Raw genomic sequence first — 18,435 nt, forward strand, 5'->3', positions numbered from 1 at the left:
AATAAACCACCTAGCTTGTTCTATATTTTCAAGCAATACAACCCACAGTGGTAAATATACATTCTTATGAATGTTTAAGATCTTCATTGAAATTCTAATCCAAAAACCTCAATGGTTGTTATGTGTTAGAAATCACAACCTAATAGGAGCATTCATACATCTTACCTACATGTCCTCTTCAAATTTATGGACCAAAAAGTTCAATGGCTGTGCTGTGTTAGAAATTACAGGTTCATGGGAGCATGCAGACTTGTTTCCTACATGGCTTCAACATACGGGACTACTGTAACATACTGGAAGTCCACTGCCAGTGATAGTGATAGTGTTGATTATAGGAAGACCAATTATAAAAACCTTGGAAGCCACCCCTGCAACAATGCACTCATCACCTTTGATTTAACAAAAAGATACATAACATAGCATTGCACTTGCCAAACTCTTTTTACAACCTATTTTCCATCAATGACCACATCTTCTATGTGGTCCAACGTTAATTGTTGATGGTGTTGTAAACACTCAAAAGTGATTTAGTGTTAGGATTGCAACCCAACCAACCGCCAAGTTCTGCCAGCCCTTATCCAAAGCTATAGTATATCATGTAAAATATTTGTTTAATGGTGAAACAAAAAAAAAAGGCAAAAGTAGGACGCCATCAAAATCTTGAAAAGTCCAAGAATTAATTGATCACACTCTCATTGCTGAATGAAGGAAAAAATCCGATTAACCACGTAATAAATTGCTAGTTACATATAATGATGTACACCACTTACCAAGTTTTCTTTCTAATCAACTTGTGCAAATCCCTGCAGCTATATTGTTGGTTTAAAGATCCCTGCAAGCAAAAGTTGAAAAAACCTTAGATCCTTCTCTTCTCAATCAACAAAGATCTCTCTCTCTCTCACACACACACACACGCAACCCTCAACAACCCATAAAAATCCAATCTTTCCCTCTCACACTCTTCTTCAGCTAATAGCCAGTGGCAGCAACAGATCCCTCAAACGATTTCAATTATCAAATATTTCTATAACATGGGTTCATTCATCCAGATATAAAGCTAGAAAATAACCTCCTTGCAACCTCTGCGAGAAAGAGGTCCATCCCAATTCAAGCAGCAATTTCTTGAAGGCAGAAGTAAAGCCAAGAAAGATATATTGTGCATAGTTAAAAAAAAGTCATAAGTCTCTTTGATATGCATATGGATTAGCTTTGATTTGGATCACTTGAATAATCATACCTCTCAGCATAACATGAAGGTCAATGCTTAGTGGTTACGCCCACAAACCTGCCATCCCAGATGATGTCCCAATAATCTACATTATAAAAAACAATCATCGGCATTAGAAAGAAAAACAAAATTAACAAAAGACTTCTCTATCTTTACATTTAGGCATGTAACATTAAAGAAAGGCACAATTAATAGTCCAAGACAATAGCTTTCCTACAATAAGCTTGAACTGCAACATATTGATAGTAATGTAATAGATCACATGTGTCGTACATATAGTTCATTCTTTACTTTTGACACCAGGGTTTAAGACCACAAAATAAAGTCAATATTGTTGTCAACCGAGTTCATGAAGTTACATGGACAAAATCATAAATAATTGCCGGTCACGATACATACGATTACACAACTCAATGTAATATAACTTTTTAGCCACTACTTTCATTTCTTCGTCCTGACCCAATAACTATGCTGCAAAAATCTTCAATCTGATTACTGAGTCTGACTGGGCAAATTGTTTTTCATAAAAACCAAGTTAGGGATTGCAGAACGGAATAACCAATTTAAGCTTGGATTGTTAAATATACATGGAATTAATCAAGATCAATGGTAAGCAATATAGAGATATCAACAAATTGTGCACTTGCTTATTCAAAGATGAAGAAAATAGCATAACCTAACTAACAAATTTAATTCATTGATTAGCGATTAATCATTTCCATCATCAAATTCAAATGAATTAGCATTCAACATGAAAAAATAAAAGACGGAATTTGAAAAGGTAGGCCTAACCTTGGCGACAAAAACGATAGATGACTTGGTCTTGCAGATATAACGACGACAATCATCGCAGATGAAACAGAGTCATGCCATGGATGTGGAGCAAACTTCACGATGGCAGTAAATAACCCATTCTAGAACTCTACACAATAATTAAAAAAATATATATGCAAGCTTATAAGGGAATTCAATTAAAATCATGAAAAATTCTTCGTGCAGGAAGGAGTTTACAATAATTTAATAGAAATAACAAAAAATAACAAAAAGATCAATTTGTTTTTGTGAATGGAAAAGAAATAGAGAGAAGGAGAGAAAAGCCTGGTGTATGTGTTTTTTTTATTTTTTAGACGCAGAGACAAAGTGAATGGATGCTTCTAGGGAGTAAAGAAAGAAGAATATTTTACGGCAAATAAGCCATGTGTGTGAGAACAAAAAGGAAGTGAGAATGAGCAAATCAATTTTGAGAGAGAGAGAGAATCGATTTCTTTAACTTTAGCCTTCATGACTTTTTTTGTTCTAGAGGGTAGGGTGACAGAGATATGAAAAAAAATAAATAAATAAAGAAGACAAAGATAGCAAATTGATCTTATAGATTGAAACTTAACTAAAATGCAGCTTGATTTAGGCAAGTCCAGTAACCAATAATCTCCAGAGCTATAACAGTACACAAATTGCTCAACAACAAAAATTAAAATAAAATCCCCAACTAAACACAAATAAAACCACCAGCTTTTTCAGTAATACAAAACTAAATTTGATCAAGTGAGCGTCACATTTAATGCACACAATGAGAACCCATACTATTTAGAAGAAATGTCTCCCAAAATCACGCCGGATTTTTTGGGTTGGTGCCCATGTTTTTGTTCTGTTTTTAGGCAAGTTCTCGGCCGGTTCTTGATTGATTTCAGATTCATTTTGAAGAGGCTGCTTTTGGTCTTGTAAACGTGATTCCTATGCCATTTGATTGTAGTCTCAACCCCAACATCAGTCTCATCCCCTGCAAACCTCACCTAACCATCCTAGCCCCAATAACTGTCCCATCCCGCATAAACCGCACCTAACGAATCCAAGAAACCACCAAAATCCAAGAAACCACCAACAAATAAAATATAGATGAACACAATCAAAGAAAAATTGAGTTCATTGCGTGAGTCCACAATGCAGAACTCTGAATGAACAGTTGAATCATCAAATCTTTTAGTTTTTTTTGTGACGATGAAGCAAAAGAAAACACGCCAGGAACAACACATAAAAATAATTGAAGAAATTGAACAAAACTTCTCGTGAAATTGAACAAACTCGTCGTGAGAAATACTGTTTGAATCCACTCAGAATCTACAGTGCTCTCTTGATCTCTTTTAGTTTTTTTTTTTTTTTTTAATAATAATAATGTAGCATACTGAGAACACACACAACCCAAAAAAAAGGACTCCTAAAATCAAGCCAGATTTTCTGGTCTGTAAAATAAAGTCCCTTTCCCTTTTAGCCTAAGCCATCATGAAATCCAAGCCGTCGTTCACTCTTCATTTCCTGGTCTTTCCTTTTGGGATCTATATTATGCAATTATAAAATACGCCCGTGAGGACCCAAGCAGCAAGAAAAAGGAGGAGCTAAAATTCCCCATCAGACAAAGCTTTATAAGGTAAGGAAGAAAATTACTTACGGATCCGGATGCCATTCTTTTTGAGTGAACGAAACGCAAGCGCAAGCTCCGCCCCGACCTCCTGATGAGAACTGAAATGCAAACTAAGATCTTGGAGTGAAACCAAGACGATCTTCCCTCCATGAATTCCAACTTAGCGCGAGAAAAAACTAAGCTCCAGCCCACAGTAATTAGACACAGTGGGCACAATGTTTTCTTAAGCCCTTTTAGCATTAATTTTTTAATTTCTGAGATAGATCTGGAATTGTGAATGTGGGATTTGTTTGGGAGGCGTTCTCTGATACGTTTGTATCAGAAAAAACAAAGAGATGAAAAGTTGTACCTGTAACCTGCTAAAAAAAAACACAAATATATATGGCAGGGATGCTGCCACGTACCCAACAAAATAAATGAAAAAACAGTGAAACAAAACTGGCTAAGACTTACCGCAAGAATGAATTTTAAACGTAAACAGTGCAATCCACGGTGATTTTAGACACAATCTACAGTGATTCTCTGATCTGTTTTAGTTTTTTTTAAATAGAGTTCTAAGAACTCCGTATGCCCTTATGGGTGTTTGGTTATCCAAAGTTAAGGTATTTCTAGAGTTGAAACAAATTTCAACAACAAAGAAGTAGCTGTTTCAACTTCATTTCAAAAGCTCGATACTTTTTGTTTTTTTCTAAAAAATATTTTTTTATGCTAAGGTTATTTTTAAAAAAAAAATTTAATTGAGAATATATTAAAATAATATTTTTAAAAAAAAATTATTTTTAATATTAATTTATTAAAATAATTAATTTAAAAAAATTTAAATTTTGCAAAACCATGACCGCAGCGCAAATCACCCTCAATACATACATACATACATACATACATAAAAATTTAAACCCTTGCCTCTGCGCGCGCGCCCTCTCTCTCTCTCTCTTTTCCCCTCTTGGGCTTTTAGCCAAAGCAAGCAAGTTGATGTAAAAGGTCAAGTAATAGTTAAACCTGACATGGAGGTCTAATAAAAGCTGTAGGTAGAGATTAGGTGGGTTAATTCAATTTAAAAAAAATAAGAATAAAAATTAAAACAACAACATTTAAAAAAATAAAAATTAACAGGATTTGAACAAGTTGACCAGATGAACTCCAAGTTAATTTATTGATGTAGATAAGTTTGTAGAATCTAATAATTCTAAACTGGTGTGAACTTTTTACTAGTAGATTATTCATAAAACTTGGTAGACTCGTCTATTAATTAATGAATGAATCAGAGTTAAATTCAAAAACAGAGGGTTTTTTCAACGGGTTCGATTTTTTTTTATTTGTCTAATAAAATCTTTTTAGACATAAGAATTCTTTCTTTTGGAAGCCATCTCAGGAGCTTTAGCTGGATCCTGAAGTTTATCAAGTACAAAGTTCATGAAAAATGTACGAGGTGTTGTCGTGAAAGTGAGTGAGTGGGATCACAGATGAATTGTAGTATTTTAGTATTAGCAACTATGCTGTTAAACTTGGCGTAAAAATGTTGATGGATCCACTCTTTCTCTGTCACAAGTTTTGGAATTTATTTATTCTTTTTCTCATTAAATAAATAAATTAATTGGTTTCATATGATGTTGCTCAATCCGTGCAAGAATTAATGACAGCACAGATGTTGCTAATACTAAAATCTATAGATCACATCTGTTGCCTAACTTCAACAAATTATGGTAGGATTTTCTAATAATTTTCATTAAACAACGAGAGCTTAGCATTTCTTTAATGCAAAACATTAGTCACTGATGCTTGTATTTCTTCTAGTGACCTTCCTTTAGTCTCCGGCACCAGCATTACTGTGAATAAAAAACCGAACGCAGAAACACCTGCAAATATGATGAACGTTCCTGAAAAAGAAAAAAAAAAAAACAAATGGGAAGAAAACAATCATTTGTAGTCATTGAGTTTGGAGGAGCTGACATAAGGATGCAAGAGGAGGAGAAAGAGGGAGCAGGCTGTATCACCTGTAGAGCTCCATTCCAATAGAAAGTTGAAGGTGTAAGAAACAACCCAACTAGAGAACCAATAAATTAAATTGCAAAGGCTTCCAGCTGATCCCTTCACATTTACTGGGAATATCTGAAATACAGACAATTATTTCACCCAATATGATCTACACAGCTTTTCATCTAGTAAACTTGTTTCTTTCGAGTGAATGGAAGATATGGCTAGAGAAAAGTTTTGTCTACCTCAGACATTATAATCCATGGTATTCCTGAAATGCCTAGATTGAAAGATGCGAAATAAACCTGATAACAAGATAACAACAAATGTGATCAGGGGAAAAGTCGAATTCTGGAGCGAAAACATGAAGTTTTGAATGAAAGCAGTCTAATGCATTACCGACACTCCCATGAGTGCTAATGAAGATATCCAATAGTGATCGTCCTGCTTACATGGTCAATTAATGTTGTTATGTCAGGGAAAAAGGAAGAACAGAAAATGAAGCCATGAAAACCGACTACAAGTAGTTCTATTAGACAGTGTTGTAGTGGAACCTGCAACGAGAACGAGAATCCAGTAAGCAAAGAACCCAAGCAAGTCCCAGCTGCAGAAACCTGCAACAAGTTTTATCATTCAGTTTTCTCCAGAGTTGACTATAATTTTATTTTCAATGCTCTTATTGTGGACCAAACCATCAAAAGCGTCCGCCTTCCGAATTTGTCAATTAAGAATATAGCCATAGTGGTTGACAGAATCTGCAAGAGAAAATGTTTGATTTTTGAGAGATGGAAGCATTCACCAATCTTGCATCAACAATGAAGGTTTTCGTGGAAAGAACCTTTACGATGGCCAATGTTACATATCCAGCTTCAGATGAAATACCTGTCATGAAGAAAAGGTAAAGAAAATAAATCACTCTATCAACAGTATATTACTGTATATCTTTATATACTTTTTTTTTTTTTTAAGCATTGGAATGATCATTTACCAGCCAAAACAAAAATATTAGTCATGTAAAATGTATAGCCAGGTAACCCTGAAAATTGTGTGAGTGTCATCAGCCCAACTGCAACCTGCACCATCAATTAATAACTCTTTACGGGTCAATGCATCATGTAGAAGTTGAAATTCACTTCAAAAGTTTCTAGCATGCAGCTCACAATGATTGGTCGAGCATACTTCTTCTGAAACAAGTCCAGAATTTTATTCTCTGAGAGAAGTTGAATAAATTCTGCATATTCCTGTAAAATTGCAAAGATCGCTTATCATTTACAGTAACTAATCTGGAAAGATTACGAAAAGCAAAAGAGTTGAGGTAAGAAGGCATGTTTCTGAAAAATTAATTCTTAGAAGGCAAAAAATATGATGCAAACCATTGGATGTCAAAAGGAACTATAATTCAATTTCTATATGTCTTGATTATAATTCATACATTAGACTTCAAATTCAGAAATTACTTTGATCTCAGCTGCTTCTGGAGAAATGTCAGCTTTCTTTCCTCTAAGACGCTGCAAAACACCTTCAAACTCCTTTTCACGACCATTCTTTACCTGCATATATAGCTTTGCTCATTGTTAAAATCTCGTTGTAGTACACACATTAATTGACAATACAGTTAATTGACAATACAGAAATTGTTGAGCTTACTAGCCATCTGGGGGACTCTGGGACGAAGAATAGACAAAGCATCTGTAGGAGACATGGAATGCTCCCTGATAAATTCAAAATCATAATAAGATTGTCATGGAATTGGCTACGATCATCAGATTATACTCTCCGTATTAAACCAGATGTAAAAACTCATTTTTCTATGAAATTAACAAAATAATGCTACCTATTAGAGCCAGTCCACGCCATTTTACAACCGAACCAATAAGATATACAATTGCTACTCCAGAACCAGTCATCCACTGTAGAAAAGATGGTAGCAAGGCAAGTACGTGAACAAACACAAATAGCTATATTATTCCAAGATTTTGAATGCTAAAACGTACCGGATTGAATGTCATAAGTCCTCCTCTAAGATTCTTGGGTGTTATTTCTGCAATAAAAATATTTCCCTGTAGACAATGGAACTTAGACTACCAAGTCCTTTATGTTGTAAATTAAATACAAAATCTCGAAGCATGTACCACATAAGAAGTAAGAGCAATTCCAATTCCTTGCAGCAGTCTTCCAAGGTCAAGCAACCAAGAAACCTATCAGCATGCACTAAACATTTAACACTACAAATCTAGAGCTTAACTCTAAAACATACTAATGATATATTTGTATGCATATGGGTACTAGAGAGCATGGGTATTAATTAAACATAAGCTGTAAATAAAACGAAGTATGGGAGAGACAAGACCTTAGCGAATGCTATTGCAAGCCACCCTAAGATGAAGAAGATATTGATGATCCACATTGTCTGTTTCACAAGATTCATAAACATTATCAACTCAAGAGTTGAGAAGGAGTGTTGATAAGGAGTCAACAAACTAGAACCTAAAATTTTTTTTTACGTTCAAATGCTGATAAAATCTCACAGTTCTATGGCCAAAATAATCGGCTGTCTTCCCGCTCATCAATGCACCAACCATTCCTCCAACAGCCAACATTGAGCCAAAAACCGAGTACTGCATGTTATAAATGAAAAGGGACGTGATAAAATAACATGGTCTACCTTAAATGAGGAAAATCTTTTAAAATGGTAGTTAATTGAGGGAATCAAGTGCAGGTATCTCACCTCTGCCATAGAGAGCCTCAAATCAGCTAAGACTCCATATTCAGCAGGGGACGAATATCCAATCTGAGAAAGAATTATTAAAAACAGAATTAGCTAGTGTTAAATTTAGAACTCGTGTGCATCCACAATTAAGCTGTTAATTAGATGGACACGGTAAAGTTGATCGATGACTTGGTTAATCCAAGTGATCACAGAATTACCATCTTCAGTTTTCACTAATTTCTGTGGGGAAAAAATATAGAACCAGTTATAAGTGCAACAGTAAAGGGAAAATATCATTAAAATGTGGTCAAGATTTTTGGTTGCCAGACTTCGATCCTCCTTTTGTGTTCAAAGGAAATTAGCGATGGAAAATCTGTGCTGTTTGGAAATGAATTTCTATATATAGCCAAGTCTTTCTTTTGTTTTTCTTTTTGATGAATAGCCAAGTGCCTAATGTTTATCAACTCTTGGTGTTGCTAAAAGAGTCTTGCTTTAGCATAAACTTAAAAGTGGCAACCACCACACTCGAGTCCATGTAGCTCTAATTTATTCAATTATCATGTAATGGAGGGAAATTATCTCCATTGTATAGCCCTAGCCTTAACAAGTGTCTCGATGAACAAAAGAAAGTGATGTCAGCAATGACGGCCGTGAAAATGGTAATACATGCAATGAATATTTGAGAAATAGAAAGAAAATCCCTAATAAGACGACAAGAGTCCATTTTTTCTAATATTTATCAAAATACAACAATACCCCTGAACTAAAGGATACAAAGATTGTAGGGACCTGCATCTCCATGAAACCACTATTTTCTTCACTTAAATTAGCAAAAGAAAAATTATTATATTTGCTGTCAAAATCTCTAAAGGCCCCCCAGGCCCCAACAAACATTATTTTTAAGACATAACCATGTGATAGTATCTTAAAGAAACTCAGAAATTGAGAGAGAGAGAGAGAGAGAGAGAGTCCGTACACAATAGCCAGAAGTGAAAGAACAAGTAGCTGCAACAATGGTGCTAAACACAAGAAAACCCGTGGCACTAGAGTTTCCGTCAACACCACCGTTGCTACTTCGATGATAGGGAGCATCTTCTTGATCAGCAACCAGCAGAGGCCTTCTTGCTTGCTCAGATCCCCCCATAAATATCTTCTTGTTGGCAGGTGCTCTGAATGGGAGCAATGCAAGAACAATACGAGCCAAGGCTTTCAGAGGAGGGTGAAAGAGAGAGAGACTGTCTGCCCATCCAAGTTTAAGAAAAGACCGGGGTGATCGCTAATATGCGGTCCATGTTCGGGAGGGCAGATGGAGTTATTTATTAAAGTGTTTATATATATATATATATATATATATATATATATATATATATATATATATATATTAAAATAGTATTTTTTTTTTATTTTTTTAAATTTATATGTAAAGAAGGGGTCCTCCTCCGTCGCTAATATGTGTAAGGAAGGAGCACCTCCTCACTCTTCTTCACCGAGGACTGGCTTGACTTGGTGTCATGCACAGCACCTTCCACCCTTGTTTTGCAACTCCTGCAACCATCTGCCACTCCTTTTTCAATAAAAATGTCATTGGATGGTTGCATAATCCTTCCATTTACACCTTCAGACTTAAAAGTGTCTTTGCCTTTTGTTATTAGACGGTCTTTTCTTTGCTCCTCCTTTGAGAACTCGTCCTCTAATTGCACTTGTCGCCTCAGATGTACTCTCAACATGCCTGCCTTTTGTCTCGTTTCACCTTCTTCATGTGCTCTCCTGTAACTTTTTTTTATATATATTAACGGATATTTCTTAATTAATCCATGATTCTTGAAGTTATTATAAAAAACCAAACCTAAAACTTAATCAATTAAATTGCGTCTTTCTAGGTTATTTTATATTCGACCAGAACAGCTCATCTTTGTCACAGGACATCTCTTTGAGCTACAAAATAGGATGCTAATATTACTCTCATTATTTTAGCTCCTTGCATCCACTGGGAACATGTGGAACTCGAGCATCCATCTGCCAATAACTTGCTAGTTGTGGTGATCCTTTTCGTATTGTCAATATTCTTTTTCTTTTTAAATAAAATTGAGGTTATGCTCGTTTTGATTTACTCAAGTTAACTTGAATAAACCGTAATTTGAGTTGTGAGTCGAGTCAAGTTCAATAACTTTAATCTAAATCCTTACCCCATCATGCAAAATGAATCCAGAATAAAACAAATAGAATTAGATAATTTTTCATAATGAGTATTCCTTAAATTCTCGAAATAATAATAACAATAATCATAACTTGTCAATCATCAGGTCAAGATTTTGAGTAATGACTTCAAATCATTGGATTTTTTATATTTATTTGAACAATAACCACCTAAACACTATTTTTTTCAAAAAGATTTCATCGAATAAATAATTTTTATTTTTTGAAAATCAATAATTTTAATAAATTGTTCAAACATGATGCTAAAAATTATTTAGGAAAGAAAATTGTTCAAATCTGATCCTCAAAAAAACTATTTAGGAGAGAGCAAAGAGCTAGCGAGTGTTTTAAATCTATGTATCAGGATTGAATACAGTTCAAGTTTCGATTCAAATATCATAACCAAATCATAATCATAAATATTTTTCAAATTTTATCTGAATCCAAACCAATAATATTTTTTTATTTAGAAGCATGAACAATTTGAATTTGGCATCTTGACTCTTTAAAAGTATTTTTTAAAATTCATCCAAAAACACTAAAAAAATAATTTTAAACAACTAGGTTAGGAACTGTCTCCTCTTCAGAATCGTGGGATCAAGATTTGATTGGTATAAGAAAATGTGTAAAGAAAGAAAAATACAATTGTACTGTCATAAAGCCCTTAACCATCGCTGATTATTTTTCTACATGTATGTTTGTAAAGCAAGATGAGCGAAACAAGTTCCAGTCCCCCATTTGAAAACCATTGTTAGTTTTTCGGAGGAGTCAATAACCATCAACACCATGATGGGGAAACCTCATCAATTGGTGATATTGTTGGGTCTAATTTCATTGCCATTTGCCTTTCATCCATTTCTATAAATTAATGAATGAAGGATATAGACCTTAGTTACTGGGCTACTGGCAAACCTAGACCCTTGATAGCAGACGTTATGCATTAAAAGAGTGCAGAAAGGATCATAGCCTCCAAAATTGTACTGTTAAACTATATGCTTAAACAACTCAAACTTGGAATTCATTCCTCAGCATAAGAAAAAAGTGGCATAAAAAAATTAACCATTGAAGGATAAAGCAGATCAGTCTGAGTTCCTTTTCATCAAGAAGCATACCTTGGACAAAATTAATTCCTAACCATCTTAGTATTGTTGTCCCAGAGATTCAAATTGCTAAGAGAGAACAAGGGGACAAAAAATTTCTTAGCTCTGCACCACTAGTCAAGTAAAAACACAAAGGTATGGAAGGATTAGCAACACCTTCAAGCAAAGCCAGGAGAACTAGATTGTGCTGCACCATAACCTCCTCCTCCACGACCAAAACCCGGCCTTCCACCAGAGCCCTGCAAGATCATAATAGAATTAGAAAAGTACGTGAAAAAATACTGATGGTGATTAAATAGGCATTAACAATTAGGGTTAGTGATGAAGTGAAATTACCCTAAATGCAGGCTGGTAATCTGCTGGAGCTCCTCCCTTCTCGCCACCTTCACCCCCTCGAGGGCCCCCTCGATAACCATCACGGTCACCAAATCTTGGGCGGTCTCCTTCAAAGCGAGGTGGGCCGCTAGAAACCAAAGTAAACACCACATGTTAATTAGAGAATTCTAAAAAATCAATGAAAAGATAGGAAGACACTCAAAGAAAAGATAGGAAAACACTTAAAATCAGCAAATGGTCAGATAATGTAAATTACCGGGGACGGTCACCAGGTGGGCCACCAAATGGCCGACCACCAGCAGGCTTTGATTGTTTCTTCAAAGTGGCAGGAACAATTTCAGAGGGAAGATTCAGGTATGTCCTCAAAAACTCAATCCCATCATTGGTAAGGTACCAGTAGTAGTACATCCATGCAAATGTCTCACGAACATATTCCTTGGATTTAAAGCTCTGCATGAGCTTGATAACCTGGAGATTGGGAACATCAATCTCCGGGTGCTTTGCAAGGTTGAAATCCTTCTTTGCATAGCAAACTCCCTCTGCAGATTAAAGACAAAGTTAAAATAAAGAATGCAGATAAGGTATATGATAAGACTAATCTTCCTTAGTCCCATTTGGTTAACTTGAAAAAAAAAAATTTCTGTTCAATTTAACTGATTATAACCAAAAAATAAAATAAGTCAAAGCAGGCAGGGCTCATTGGCAAAGATTCTCACTGTAGTTTTACTTTTGTGTTCCAACTACTGGGGAAAAAAAAGAAGCAAGTAACAAGGGTGTGGTTATCTCATAACCAGCACAACAATCTATCTGGTAAAAGTACATTAACATCAGCAGTTCAGTAGTGGCTTAGGTGTATTCTAAGCCTCCATAGAACAAATGAAAATGATTTTACTTATTTTTTCCATATCACTGGTTTCAAGCCACTACCAGAAGCTATAGCAGAAACCCATTAACTTAGCACCTCTCCCCCAATGGAGAAAATCTATTCAATAGAGATTGGAATATTAGTTGCATTGTCCAAACTATCCAAAGCCATAAAAACAAGGAGAATACATTAAAAAAAAACATTTGTTTGGAGAAAAAAGAGATGCACCCAGTGTTAAACACATCAAAAGGAAGTAAAGGATGGGCATTGCTTTGACATTATTTTCAATTTTTGCACAAGCAGCAAAGACCTTGTATGAATATATCCTGAGGGAAGAATATATGTATATATAATTGTAGCAGTTGCAATTGCAACCTCACTCAATGTGAGTTCACCTTACCACCACCACGGTTTCTCTAATCAAGTTGTCAGCCTATTTTAGTATCAATGTGTAATATTCTGAATCCTCATTACTAATGGAATCAAAATGATCTTTAGATTGATCAGAAGATCCCTTCAATTGGCTAGAATCCCTTCCTTGAAGGAAGCTAGATCTTGTGGAATCATATTGAATATTTGACACTATATTCCATGCCTTGCAAAAAAACCTATCCTTGTTTACAAACCACACTTTGTCCAACCAAATACAATTCTCTCTCGATATGTTCCTCGAAAAATCTGATCCATGCATATTACCCCACCCCCCCCCCAAACTAAGGAAGAGGTCTTGGTGGAATTGCCACAGATGAAATCGAGCACAATTTTGCAAAGAAATAGCACATTTATTTCTCGAGAACCATTGCACAACATAACGTTTTTATTTCAAGATTTACCAACAAGCCCCAACAACAACTCAGCTTTCTAAAATCACAAGCAGTGAAGAAACTAACTCAAGACAAATTCGTAACCCGAGTTCTTCAAAATTCATAGCCAAAAGAGAACATTCTAAAAAAAGACTTAGAAAGATAAAGTATTGCTTGGTGGGTAAGCAACTGAGAGTAGGATCAGAGGTGGAAAAACAGACAACAAAACATGAAAAAAAATATATAATACCTTGAAAGAGGTACTTAGAGATTTCTCTTCTGTTCTTTTCTGTAATAATCTGAAGATATCATCAAAAATAGAACAAGAAAACAGTAAGCAGCTAACTCACATTCGTATGTATGTGCTGATATGTTGAGAGAGCGAAAGAGAGAGGTTACCATGGTTGCGAAATTCGAGCCCCTTTCGTTTTTTGCAGCTGCGGAGATGAGAGCAGCCCTTCCTTTTGGTAGGGTAGAAAGCAGGGGACTTCGAAACCCTAGAGAAACGCTAAGTTCTGGGCTGGGTAAATTAATAGCCCTAAAGTTTTTTATGCGTGGGCTTATAATAAATCCAATCTTAGTTTCTTCCATCCTTTTTGAAAGAAATTGACATCATTGAAGTTTTTTTTCCTTAAAAAAAATAATAATAATAATAATAAGTTAGGATACGTGGTAACGGTACAACTGGTGCACGGATTTTTATTATTTTTTATTTTTTATTTTAAATTAATTTTTTTATATTTTTAGATCTCATTCCAAAAATAAAATTTAAAAAATAAAAATATATATTATTTTAATATATTTTTAAATAAAAACACTTTAAAAAACTATTGTTACCAATATCACAAACACCTTTTTAGTTACTTCATGAGCTCATATTTGAAAAAGAAATATACAAAAAGAGAAGAGAGAAGAGAAAAAATAAAACTTACAATCCACAAAAATAATAAGAATATTTTTACTTTATAAAGTCCACCATGTTTAGCTTAGCCAATCAAGTCATTAAAAATCCAATTAGATCTATTGAATTTCATCAAATTAATATTTTTTTTATTTAACTTAAATCAAGCTTAAAATCATAGATTTTCTAAATCAAGTTTAACAACTATACTAGACAAGAAAATTTTATCCATATTTATGGTAGCACTTGGAAGGACACAAGCTCAAGTAAAATTTTAAAAATATGTTTATTAAAAAAAAAGATATTAAATTATTTTTTAAAAATATTTTTTAATAATTTTGATATACGGATTTTAAAAATAAAAAATAATAATATAAAAAAATTATTATTTTCTAATATTTTCAAATAAAATATAATTTTAAAAAATATCTTTACCGGCGGAAGTAAAAGTAAAATATTAATATACCTATACTCAAGTGCAATTTAGATAGGGTTACATGACGCTGGATGTTGAAAGGCTTGGATCTCTCCCATAAATAAATAAAATTTGCTAGTTGCTTAAGGTCTTCTAATTTGAACAAGTCTTGGTATTCAAAATGAAGACCTTTGATACCAATTTCAGCACCATATACAGTAATTTCATACTAAAAGTCAACGTCGCATTCCGTCACGTTCCTACAAACACCCGGCGGATGATTTAGTAGAAATTCAAACCATTAATTCAAAGCATATATCTAAAAGTTTGTGGCAGTTTTTAATTAACATTGGATAGTATAATTAAAGAGAGATTAAAACTGGACTAATACTAAAGTACGTTTTCTAGTATGCAAAACAATAAATGGAATGGGGAAGAAATACAAGAGATAGAAGCATGATCATTTCCTGTCATCCACTCAATCACAGTGATCATACGAATTAAGCTATCTTGAAGATCTCTATTGTGTGACTGAAGAACTGAAATTATAGCTTGAGCTGATACTGCAAATTTCCATATTGGAGGCAGCAATGCATGGTTCAGGGATTGAGGGAACAGGCATGTTACTACTTTCCAGCATATTCACAATCTGATCCATTGTTGGCCTAGCGTGTAATAAAGGATGAGCACAGATAAGAGCAACGTGCACATGTTGTTCCATCACTTCCGGCAACCCCAGCTCAGGCAGGTTGTCTTCGATGATATCCAATCCTCTCCCTTCCTTGGCTAGCGACCACGCCCAATCTGTCAAAAGAGAAACATTTCCCTCGTTGTTCTCAGAAGCCTTTTTTCCACTCAGAAGCTCAAGAAGCACAACTCCGAAGCTGTAGACATCGCTTCTCTCGGTTAACGTCCCGTACAAGGCATACTCCGGGGCGACGTAACCAAGAGTCCCGGCAACTCTTGTGCTCAAATGTGTCATTCCCTGTGAATTGAACCTTGCAAGGCCAAAATCTGCAACTTTTGCCTCGAAGTTGTCATCCAAAAGTATATTGCTAGCTTTAATATCCCTGTGGATGATTGCTGGATGTACCCCGTAGTGTAAATAAGCCAAACCCTGTGCGGTCCCGAGGGCGATCTTCTGACGAGTCGGCCAGCTAAGTTTCATTTTTCCTGATTCGAAAAGATGGTTGTAGAGGCTTCCATTATGCATCAAATCGCACACAATGATCCTTTGATGAGCTTCTTGAGGAACTTTTGTGGTGCAATAGCCTCTTAAAGCAACAAGATTGACATGCCTCACACTGGCTATGATTTCCACTTCGTGTGCAAAAGTTGCGTCGCCACTACCAGAGCAGTTCTTGAACCTCTTGAATGCAACTTCAGACCCATCCGGTAACATCCCTTTGAAAACATTCCCATAACCTCCTTTGCCAATAATATTATGTCTAGAGAAATTCATTGTTGCCTTCGTGATTTCCTCGATTTTGAATTTGACTATATTAGTGCTTCTAATGTGCAATCCAAACCCAAGATCCAAACTAGCATCCTCTAGATCTGGACTGATCTTTTCCTTGTCGCTTTTCCCGTGTAGCTTCCAGCGTAAGCAAACTGCAATAAAGCCCCCCAAGACACCAAACACGGAACCCGCAGCAATGCCAGCAATCGCAGCCTTGTGATGCTCATCGGTTGTGGACTTCACGGAATACTTAAGCCTGAACAAGCACTTTGCAGTTCCGGGATCTGTCGGTCCAAACCGATTAATAATGGCAGCTGCATACATAGACAGATAACCAGAACAATCTGAGGTATTCACAGGTTGAGGATCACGAAGATACAGATCCCCAAGACTCAACAATCTCTTGGTACAGGAACCACAAGCAAGGTCATCATCCAGAGATCGATTACAATAAAGCTTCATCTCTTGCAACTTGGACTCGGGAAATTTGATCTCAAACTGTGCCACAGATGTAATATTCAAACAGCCCTTTGAAATCCATCCAGCCTGATAACCACAGCCAGACTGGATATCAAGACCATCTGTAACCTCGCGAATCACGTTCCGATATGATTGCCAGCATGCCTGAAATGTATCAGGAGGAGGAACAAAGGACCTGGCGGTTCGCAGATATTCCGACCGAACAAAACGAATTCCATCAGGAACGAATTGACATTGATTAGGCAGATCAATAAATGAATATTTCGGACGAGCTTTACTGACTAATTCACGAAAGACACTGTAGTTTAATGGGCAAGAGGCTTCAAAAAGGTTTCTGTTTGAGATTTCCCTGCAATTAGCACTTTGAAAACAGAATTCTGAAAGGGCTAAGAGCAGGACTAATTGAAAAACCTTGAACTGAAAGAGGAACATGTCTGAGTTATGGTTTCATAGGATCTGAAAACCATGATTCCAACCTTAACTTTCATGGGAATGGATAATCATAACCTTATATCTACCTTAATTTCTCAATGTCTCAGCTTGAACGACCTTTTTTGGCAGTCAGTGATTGGGCGGCAAGAGATAGAATGAGTCTTCAACTTATTTTTAATCGAGGATTACTTCAGTTTTGAACACTTAGCTATCAACATGGAACCTTTTAAAATTATGAAATGAAAATTTTGAATCAGTCTATGAAGATATCTAGAGGGATAATCTTTATAAAATGGCATACAGTCAATTGAAATTACAACTTTTAAGCAAGTTTTCTAAGGTATTTAGGTTGTGAAGTTTAGCTTAGATGACGGTTGTATTATAATTATTAAACCGACTTGCAGGTCAATTTAATAATTCTCCATCACGAATATTCTTGGTTTGAGCTAGTTTTTTTTTTAATTAGTTTAAATATTAATCTAATTAAATTTAGTTAATCTGATATGTCAATTCATGATTCGATGGATTCAATTAAAATTGGTAATAAGTTTTTTTAAAATTTTTATTTAAAATATCATTATTTTATTTAATCTATAACGGTATTATTTTTATATTCCCAACAAGAGCCCAAATAAGGTATAATAACTATGCTTTCGACCACTATACTCCAATAAAACAAAGTTGGATGCTATGAAACTAAATAGCAAATACAAGAAGACAAGCATCTTTTATTTATATTAATGGACACTAAAATTATACTTGAAATCCATGAATAGTACATGTCATCTTCTCTGTACATGACAAGGTTTCAACGTGCCATCTTGCAAGGATGATCCAACTAAGTTTTGACTTGAATATAAAATAATATTGATCTAATAAAATCTAGCTGATCCAGCTAAACATGATCTAGATACAACCAAATCAATACTAATTTTTTAAATATTATTTTTTAAAAATAATTGATTCAAGTTAATTTAATTCAATAATTCCTATCCTTCTTGAAGTCATCCGATCCGACAACTAGGATAAATTACTCAACTTTCAAAACCAGGGAACAGACTAAAATTCCCACAGGATGTATTCAGCAGAAAGGAATGATGATGTATGCCGGCTCAACATA

The 18,435-nt window shown here is 35.1% G+C and overlaps 3 protein-coding genes across 6 annotated transcripts; all 3 read right to left on the reverse strand.

Annotated features, from left to right (window-relative positions):
• Window positions 1-4,604: 4,604 nt before the first annotated feature.
• LOC118051439 (sugar transporter ERD6-like 5) lies at window positions 4,605-11,415 on the reverse strand. 4 transcript variants are annotated; one of them, XM_035062087.2, is made up of 18 exons: window positions 9,305-11,415; window positions 8,347-8,409; window positions 8,147-8,236; window positions 7,969-8,028; window positions 7,751-7,816; window positions 7,613-7,678; window positions 7,453-7,528; window positions 7,266-7,330; window positions 7,076-7,168; window positions 6,779-6,859; window positions 6,607-6,691; window positions 6,457-6,500; window positions 6,311-6,373; window positions 6,173-6,232; window positions 6,018-6,062; window positions 5,864-5,923; window positions 5,639-5,753; window positions 4,605-5,521 (listed from the first exon to the last, which is right to left on the reverse strand). In XM_035062087.2, the coding sequence occupies exons 1-18, from the start codon at window positions 9,470-9,472 to the stop codon at window positions 5,397-5,399; spliced, it is 1,425 nt and encodes a 474-aa protein (XP_034917978.1). In that variant the 5' UTR covers window positions 9,473-11,415; the 3' UTR covers window positions 4,605-5,396. The 4 variants fall into 4 exon arrangements, with proteins under 4 accessions (XP_034917978.1, XP_034917977.1, XP_034917975.1 ...); XM_035062086.2 differs by having other exon boundaries at window positions 6,018-6,065; XM_035062084.2 differs by having other exon boundaries at window positions 7,076-7,180.
• A 151-nt stretch (window positions 11,416-11,566) lies between these two features.
• On the reverse strand, window positions 11,567-14,170 carry LOC118051438 (small ribosomal subunit protein eS10z). The gene is made up of 5 exons (XM_035062082.2): window positions 14,028-14,170; window positions 13,879-13,927; window positions 12,217-12,499; window positions 11,961-12,087; window positions 11,567-11,863 (listed from the first exon to the last, which is right to left on the reverse strand). The coding sequence occupies exons 1-5, from the start codon at window positions 14,028-14,030 to the stop codon at window positions 11,783-11,785; spliced, it is 543 nt and encodes a 180-aa protein (XP_034917973.1). The 5' UTR covers window positions 14,031-14,170; the 3' UTR covers window positions 11,567-11,782.
• A 1,174-nt stretch (window positions 14,171-15,344) lies between these two features.
• LOC118051437 (probable LRR receptor-like serine/threonine-protein kinase RKF3) lies at window positions 15,345-17,443 on the reverse strand. Its single transcript, XM_035062081.2, has one exon. The coding sequence runs from the start codon at window positions 17,313-17,315 to the stop codon at window positions 15,465-15,467; it is 1,851 nt and encodes a 616-aa protein (XP_034917972.1). The 5' UTR covers window positions 17,316-17,443; the 3' UTR covers window positions 15,345-15,464.
• Window positions 17,444-18,435: the final 992 nt, after the last annotated feature.

The sequence above is a fragment of the Populus alba genome, chromosome 5 (assembly GCF_005239225.2).
Source record: "Populus alba chromosome 5, ASM523922v2, whole genome shotgun sequence".
NCBI lineage: Eukaryota > Viridiplantae > Streptophyta > Magnoliopsida > Malpighiales > Salicaceae > Populus > Populus alba.